Here is an 8,991-nt window from a genome sequence, read left to right on the forward strand (position 1 = left end):
GTCGTGACAACATGGTAGATCTGCCCTTTACCACACACCCTGTCCACACCCCCCTCTCTCTGTAGCTGTCACGAACTAGAACATTCAGTGCAAGAGTTCTTGGACTGAGGAAGGTCAGTCCAAACTGGCTCATTGCAAAGGCCAGGCTCGTGCAGAAATGATTATCAATGCGGACACACACACTAAGACAATATGCAGGTACAAAACATTTGATGTGCGATGCAGTGGTGTACCGGGTTGGCCGGGAGAGAGGGGAAGGGAGGGCAAGCTCTACCAGAACAGCAGCAGAAGTTGGCCACCAGGCCTTCTTCCAACAGGTCTCCGGTTTCCTCAGGGGTCGTGCAGCTGGACAGGATTCTTGGCTCCTTTGGTTTCTTCCAGGATCTCTCTAGCGAGGGTTCAGGGGTCCTCTTCTTGTCCAAAAAGCCGGGTAAGTGCTGAAATTCACACTCGCCAATGACAGATCTGGCCCACACACACACCCCAGCAGTGTTCCAATCAGGCCCACTGACGGCAAAACACATGCACTCAATACACTGAAACCAGTTAGTTCATTGGGACCAGACAGTCCCAGCCCACTTCCTGGCAGCAAACACCCATAGCCCTCCAGTAGCCTGCCAAAAGCCTCTGCTTTCCCGGGCACTGGAAGTCCATATAAGGATTTTCCTGGCCTCAAAGGCGAGGAAGAAGGGTAAAAAACAAGATGGCCAAAGAACAAGCGAAAAGCCTTGTGGCATGGCCATATTTGACCACTAGCCACAGTTAGTAGCCAAACGCGGTAAATGCAGTAAGGCTAAAACAAAATACACCAACAAATAACAAAAGGTAACTGCTGCCACCAGCTTGTCCATTGAGCACAGCTAGAGTAACCAGAAATCACAAGCCTCTCCAAAATGTATTACATTAAATAATTATAGACACGTTCCACCCTGCTTTCAATTCTTTCATGTGGGACAGCAACTGTCTGAAGACAATTGCAGTTCAAGATGGCTCATGGTACACCACCTCAATAACAAATGCAGGGAAGCCCCCCTTTGCAATTAGCACTGGGAATCCTATTCTCTATTGTAATGTATGCATCCTAGAGCTGCCTCCCTCAGGGAAATTCCTAATGCAGTGAATTATTCCCATCCTTAACTTTAAACGAAAACCAGATCAATGTTTGCTGTTAACGTCTGCAGGCAGGGTTTCCCGGGTGTAGGCGAGGGGCCCCTAAACACCATTTTAGAGTGGGCCCCTCCCACAGATTTTGTGCCGCTCTGGATTATGACACTCAATGATGCCTGAGGGGCACCATCATAGCACTACCCAAACTTCATGAGCTGTCTTCTCCCTGGGACACTTCTCATATGCAATAGAGATGGCTGGAAGGGGCGGGACTAAATCCACACCGTCAATCAAAGCCTTCAACCAATCATCTATCAGAAAACCGACGTATTGCGTCATTAGCAATGGAAAGCCACGCCCAGGCAAGGCTGTGGTGTCTGAGGCGCCGAAGCCATGTGCGGAAAAGAGTTTCTGGATATTTCCCGCTGGAACACGCAAGAAAGTGAACATTTAACAACAAAACAAGCGGAAAATGAATACGTCGGTGTGGTTTTCAGTCTCCACTTAAATGTATAGTATAGTTCGAAAAGCGCTACGAATTTAATTTTTGTGAACTACCAGCAATTTCCAGAAGCATCGCGTCATGGACACATTTATTAACATGACACGCCCCCCGCTGGCTTTGATTGGTTCCTGCTAAAACAGCCCGGAATGTACTGGGCGTTTCCCGAAGCTTCTGCGAAAAGCCGCGCAATGATTGGCCGCGCTGTTAGGAAAAGACAGGAGGTTTCCAGAAGCTGCTCGGCTCGAGTAGCCATGCTCTATTCTGATTGGCTGGGAATGGTGAAGCTTCGGGAAAGGTCTGGGCGTGCGGGCAGATGCGCTCTATGATTGGCCAGGGGGCGGGGTCTAGGTAGCTCGTGGCCCTTGTGTACATTCGCAGCGTGTGTATAAATGTCGGAGGCAGAGCCTGTCAGCAACATATGAACAGGAAACCTGAACATAACTGAGCCAGAGCGCCTAGAAGAGAGCAACCCACACAGAAGCACTAAGAACATTACGAGAATTGAGGGGCTGAAGAACTGCTGACAAGCAAGTTACATAACTCCTCTACCAGAGCTTCCAGCAGCGCAGATACATCGACCTAGATTAACCTACAACTGGGCAGAGCGCTCAGCCAAGAGACACCCAGGAGAGGAAGTCTGCAAAATACCAGAGCCTACAACTGGCAGAGCGCTCAGCCAAGAGACACCCAGGAGAGGAATTCTGCAAAATACCAGAGCCTACAACTGGGCAGAGCGCTCAGCCAAGAGACACCCAGGAGAGGAAGTCTGCAAAATACCAGAGCCTACAACTGGGCAGAGCGCTCAGCCAAGAGACACCCAGGAGAGGAAGTCTGCAAAATACCAGGGCCTACAACTGGGCAGAGCGCTCAGCCAAGAGACACCCAGGAGAGGAAGTCTGCAAAATACCAGGGCCTACAACTGGGCAGAGCGCTCAGCCAAGAGACACCCAGGAGAGGAAGTCTGCAAAATACCATAGCCTACAACAGGGCAGAGCGCTCAGCCAAGAGACACTCGGGAGACGAAACCTGTGCAGCACTCTCCCAACCTTCCAAGCAGAAATAACCATATCTGAGAAGAATCTGAAGCACTGAAGATGTCGGCACCCAAAGGAGTCGCCATTGGCATTGACCTGGGCACCACCTATTCCTGCGTGGGTGTCTTCCAGCATGGCAAAGTGGAGATCATTGCAAACGACCAAGGCAACCGCACCACCCCCAGCTATGTGGCCTTCACTGATACCGAGAGACTCATTGGGGACGCAGCCAAGAACCAGGTGGCCCTCAATCCCCAGAACACTGTCTTTGATGCCAAAAGGCTGATTGGCAGGAAGTTTGATGACACAGTGGTGCAGGCTGACATAAAACACTGGCCCTTTAAGGTGGTGAGCGATGGTGCGAAGCCCAAGGTGCAGGTGGAGTACAAGGGGGAGAGCAAGACTTTCTCTCCAGAAGAGGTGTCCTCCATGGTGCTGACCAAGATGAAGGAGATTGCTGAGGCGTACTTGGGACACCCAGTCTCCAATGCTGTCATCACTGTGCCTGCTTACTTCAATGACTCCCAGAGACAGGCCACCAAAGATGCAGGTGTTATCTCTGGCCTGCATGTGCTGCGAATCATCAATGAACCGACTGCAGCTGCCATCGCTTACGGCCTAGACAAGAGTGGCAGAGGAGAGCGCAATGTCCTCATCTTTGACTTAGGTGGGGGAACCTTTGATGTCTCCATTCTGACGATGGATGATGGCATCTTTGAAGTCAAGGCTACAGCTGGAGACACCCACCTGGGGGGTGAAGACTTTGACAACCGCATGGTCAATCACTTCATTGAGGAGTTCAAGCGGAAGCACAAGAAGGACATCAGCCAGAACAAGAGAGCGGTCAGGAGGCTGAGAACTGCTTGCGAGAGAGCCAAGCGAACCCTGTCCTCCAGCACTCAGGCAAGCATTGAGATCGACTCGCTGTACGAAGGCATTGATTTCTACACTTCCATCACCAGAGCTCGCTTCGAGGAGCTCTGTGCGGATCTCTTCAGAGGTACCCTCGATCCTGTGGAGAAGTCTCTGCGAGATGCCAAGTTGGACAAAGCTCAGATACATGACATTGTGCTGGTCGGTGGGTCTACCCGCATTCCCAAAATCCAAAAGTTGCTACAAGATTTTTTCAATGGCCGAGAACTGAACAAAAGCATCAACCCAGACGAAGCTGTGGCCTATGGTGCAGCTGTGCAAGCTGCTATCCTGATGGGGGACAAGTCTGAGAATGTGCAGGACTTGCTTCTCCTCGATGTGGCACCGCTCTCACTGGGACTTGAAACCGCAGGTGGGGTGATGACTGTCCTCATCAAACGTAACACCACCATTCCAACCAAGCAAACTCAGATCTTCTCCACCTACTCTGATAACCAGCCTGGCGTCCTGATCCAGGTGTTTGAGGGTGAAAGAGCTATGACCAAGGACAATAACCTTCTGGGGAAATTTGATCTGAGTGGAATCCCGCCGGCCCCACGTGGTGTGCCACAGATTGAGGTGACCTTTGATATTGATGCCAATGGTATCCTGAATGTGTCTGCTGTGGACAAGAGCTCAGGCAAGCAGAACAAGATCACCATCACCAATGACAAGGGGCGGCTGAGCAAGGAGGAGATTGAGAGGATGGTGCAAGACGGTGAGCGATACAAAGCAGATGATGAAGCTCAGAGAGAGAAGGTCACTGCCAAGAACTCCCTGGAGTCTTATGCCTTCAGCATGAAGAGCACCGTGGAGGATGAGAAACTGAAAGACAAGATCACAGAGGAGGACCGAAAGAAGATTGTGGACAAATGTAACCAGACCATCTCTTGGCTGGAGAGCAACCAGCTGGCAGATAAGGAGGAGTATGAGCACCAGCAGAAGGAGCTAGAGAAGGTCTGCAATCCCATTGTCACCAAGCTCTACCAGGGCGGCATGCCAGGGGGAATGCCTGCAGGTGGCTGTGGAGCTCAGGCCCGCCAAAGCAGCTCCAGCACTGGCCCCACCATTGAGGAGGTGGACTAGTCATGGACAGTAATTTGCTATGTTCATGGACCCTTACCAGGTGGCTCTGGAGCTCAGTCCCGCCAGGGCAGCTACAGTACTGGCCCCACTATTGAGGAGGTGGACTAGTCATGGACAGTAATGTACTATGTTCATGGACTCCTACCAGGTGGCTGTGGAGCTCAGGCCCTCCAGGGTAGCTGCAGCACTGGCCCCACTATTGAGGAGGTGGACTAGTCATGGATAGTAATGGCCTATGTTCATGGACTCCTACCAGGATGTTTTATTGAGTGGTCAGAAAAGCTAACATGCTTTCATTATTTAGCTCCAAGGACTAAGTGCTGCTAGCCCGAGACACTAATTTTTACATGTTTCACTCGCGTATGTACATATTTTATGTTGAAGAATATGAAACTTGTTATTTGACAGCATGGTTCAGAGCTGGTACTTTGAATATGTAAAATAAACATATTTTTCTTTTGACCTAAGTTTTTGCTTGTTTACTTTTCGTAAGCACCTTTTCTTAAAAATAATGCACGTTTCCGTCTGAAAATAATGATGAACGTTGGTTTTGTTTGCGCTGCGTTCAGCTTCAGCGTTGTCATGGCACTATCTATTAACGCCGTAATTCCAAACTTCAGGAAGAAGGTAATAAAACCATTTGTAGTGTGAGCAGTGTCCTCCTTTGGACGCTGGCAGACAGCACAAATATTTCTGTGTATTTTGAGTTTATGGTTGTATAAGTTTTTTCGGCATAATGGACAGTATTGGTGGTGCCTAGCAAACCATCGATAATGGTATTGGCAAAGGACACTACAGAATGGCAATGTTTTCAGAGAGAGCCACTCTACATGTAAGAGCAAGGACAGAGCTGGACACGACCAAGAAGCAATGAAATAGACAGATTTGCTGGGCTTGGTTGTCTGCTTAGTGTCACAAAACATATAACTGCTTTCTACAATCGTTATAACTTGCATTCTTGACATAACTTGTTTTACAAGCAATGTAGTGTAGGATTTTGACGAGGAACTAACTGTACAGCCTACTGAAAAATGCTCATATGCCAGGGACTGCTCTGAGAGACCCTTTAGTGTGTGGGTGCTAACATCGTACATACATCATACAGCAAGGTAACAGGTATCATGCACAGAGTACAGACTCCTGGTATGTAAGTCTTTACCTGCAGAGGTACTGCCATAACATTCCAGTCCCATTCTTGTATCCCCAAGTAGCACCATAATATGCCAGGTACACCCACAGTAGCCAGAAGGAAAACACACAGGCCCTACAGTCTTTTTTCCATCCTTCGCTGCTCAACAGTTAATAGCCTATTATTCATGTCAGTGTACACACTGAGCAGAGTCTGTTGTGCATTTCTATTTTGTGTGTTCAACCTTTCAAAGTTGTACTGTTGACGGGATACCTCATGAACCCCCATTTTATGCCAGGTAATCTCATTTGTCTTGGTAAAGTCATAGTATGTCAAACTGTAGTATCCTGTGCCAGGTGCAGCATTCAGCACTTGGGGCCTAAGATCAAAGAGCAAGTACAGCCTATTATGCCCACCCTTACCATTCATGTTATAAGGATAGATAGCATGTGCTATGCAGAATATCATATAGTGGGTGTTCACCAGTATTGCCACCCATGGCTTAATATACCCAGGTAATGCCATATTCACAAGCGCCACCTCACTCCGTATGTCCCGGTGCAGTCCTCGTCCTGTATACCCAACTGAAGACTAAAATGCTCAGTTAGAGCCTGACATGACCTAGTACTCAGGTACTGCCATGTTTCAATAGGGGAGCACACAAAGCTTCTACCCCATGGACCATTTGCAGCTTCATATGCACCGATACCACCATTATATGCCAAGTGGATCCCCACGTTGCCAGGGGCTGCCATCATTTGCTAAGTTCAGTCTCACATTAGCAAGTACTATAATTGAAATGCTGGGTGTGACCTTTCATGGCTGGACCCCTGAAGGCACAGGAAACATCTGCTCCGATGAGGACTAGTGTACAATCTGCATCATTTGGAGCCCCCCCCTTACCTACCCTTCCATTCCTCTTCCAGCACACCCTGCCCCCTCATTGGTCCTCATAGGGCTCCTTGACTAGGGCCAAGTTCTGCTCAGATGCCCAACACTGCACACATCAATGAGCACATTCTACTGGACCCCCAAAGAACCAGGATGGCCTAGCATGAAATCTGCATCTTTTACTGTGTTTTCTACCCATCTCATCCATCCACCCTCCCTTTCCCCTTCAGGACCGGCTCCTCACACTCGATCCCTTAGTCCAGGCAATGTGTGAGGCCCGTTTCCACCCATCTCATCCATCCACCCTCCCTTTCCCCTTCAGGACCCGGCTCCTCACACCCGATCCTTTAGTCTAGGCAAGGTGTGAGACCCGTTTCCATCCATCTCGTCCATCCTCCCTCCCTTGCCGACAAAAAAGAACAGGGAATAAAAATACTCCACTGAAAAAAAGGAAACAGGCCCATAGAGCGTGCCCCCTGCTTCCACCCAGACAGCTCTATGGATATGGTCAGATCAGTAGTACCAGCAGAGGAGCACCACACGAAGCAGCTTTAATAACATTACTGCCTGATCTGAAGAGGAAGCTAAAGGTACACATGCAAGAGTGCTTAAGAGTGCTGCCAAATTAGATCTGTGGGGCCTAAAGAGTAATTTGGTTCTTGAAAATCCTGCAGGCTTTAAATGACACCTGTGGCTGACTGACTGGCGCCGTACTTGTGATTCTCAAGGAGAGTATAGACGATATAGTAATAAAAAAAATCGGATTTAGACGCCTTGTGTTTATTATTTAACTCGTTTTCCCTTGGAAATTGGGTAACAGTCTGCTAAGTCTCAGGCTCAGTATCTTGCCAATTGCTTTCGTTGGAAGATGCAAACTCGCTGAAATGTGTAAGCCTCATCTGCTCCTTCGGCATCAGGTGCTATTCGTGCGCCGACGATACCCAGCTTCTGATCCGTCTTGACCTGGATCAGTCTGAGGTATCGGCGTACCTTCATAAGTGCCTGACAGCCATGGGGGAGTGAAAGGGCCACACATGGTTGAAATTGAATGGGGATAAAACGGAAGTGCTGGTGGTAAGTTCTCTTCCTGACCGTTCACTTTGGATTTCTTCTTTCTGGCCCCCTTCCTTGGGCCCGCTCCCGGTGCCTTCAACTAAGGTAAAAAATCTTGGGGTTATTATGCCTGGCCGCTCAGGTGTCAGCGGTATGCCAGACTGGGCATTTCCAGTTGATCGTATTGAGAAAGATACTCCATCTGATGTCTGTAACATTCCGTCCCCCAGTCGTAGCAGCCATGATTTTGAATAAGTTGGACTATTGTAACTCCCCCTACCTTGCTTAGCCATAGGGGCTGGTATTCCGTTTACAACGCCTTCAGAATCTGGCAGCCCAGGTGGCAACAGGGACCCCCTATGGGGCTCATATCTCCCCCATATTGCGTTCTCTTAATTGGCTCCCAGTAGCCCAGCGCATTCAATTTAAAACACTATGTATTGTTTACCGTGCTGCTCATGATCAGAGAGCTGAGTATTTGTGCGCTAAGTTTGTTCACTATGTCCCTAACCGCCCCCTGTGATCAGCGTCCACTGGCATGCTTTGTGTGCCTTCCTTTTATCTCCTGTGTATGGGGCTGGGCTTTCTCAATTGCAGCAGCACAGCTGAGGAATACCCGCCAACTAGCTATGAAATCATTGACTAATCATGTGCTCTTTCGAATAGCTTTAAAGACTTATTTGTTCTGATCTTCAGCATTCTCTGGACTCTTTGTGTGCCTTTGGTTTATGGTTACCTTCCTCTCCAGTGCCATGATTCCTTCAAGTAACCGTGCGCTTTTCAAAATAACATAACAAAACATAACGATCTCTGCTTTAATTTCAGTAAGACTCAGATCCTTCTAATTGAGACCCCTGCTCCCGCTTTCCCTCTTTCACTCTGGCCACCCACCCTGGGACCTCGACTCCCACCTTCCTGTGAGGCGAAGAACCTTGGGGTCATCTTCGACTCCAACCACTCCTCTCCTCACATCTCTGACATCTCTAAGAAGTCACACTATTAGGTGCAGTTCCTCAAAGGGATTCTTCGTTTTCTCACTTTCCCAGAGAAGCTCACTGTCTCCAGAGCCATGGTTCTCTTTAGGCTGGACTACTGCAACAGACTCTTTCTAAATCTGCCTGTCTCGACTCTTCGGCCTTTGCAACTAATCCAGAACAGGACTGCAAGACTTGTCCTTGGCCTCAAGCCCAGGGATCGTATCTCTCCAGCCCTGAAATCTCTCTACCGGCTCCTGGTGGCTGCAAGGATCAAGTTGAAGACCCTAAACATCGTCC

The 8,991-nt window shown here is 48.9% G+C and overlaps 1 protein-coding gene across 1 annotated transcript; it reads left to right on the forward strand.

Annotated features, from left to right (window-relative positions):
- The first annotated feature begins 1,953 nt into the window (after positions 1–1,953).
- On the forward strand, positions 1,954–5,106 carry LOC138521981 (heat shock 70 kDa protein-like). Its single transcript, XM_069635173.1, has one exon. The coding sequence runs from the start codon at positions 2,707–2,709 to the stop codon at positions 4,642–4,644; it is 1,938 nt and encodes a 645-aa protein (XP_069491274.1). The 5' UTR covers positions 1,954–2,706; the 3' UTR covers positions 4,645–5,106.
- Positions 5,107–8,991: the final 3,885 nt, after the last annotated feature.

The sequence above is a fragment of the Ambystoma mexicanum genome, chromosome 13, assembly GCF_040938575.1.
Source record: "Ambystoma mexicanum isolate Mex_15411 chromosome 13, UKY_AmexF1_1, whole genome shotgun sequence".
Lineage (NCBI taxonomy): Eukaryota > Metazoa > Chordata > Amphibia > Caudata > Ambystomatidae > Ambystoma > Ambystoma mexicanum.

Bases quoted from the DNA above. Each gene is read 5' to 3' on its own strand.
- LOC138521981 (XM_069635173.1), top strand. From the start codon at position 2,707: ATGTCGGCACCCAAAGGAGTCGCCATTGGCATTGACCTGGGCACCACC.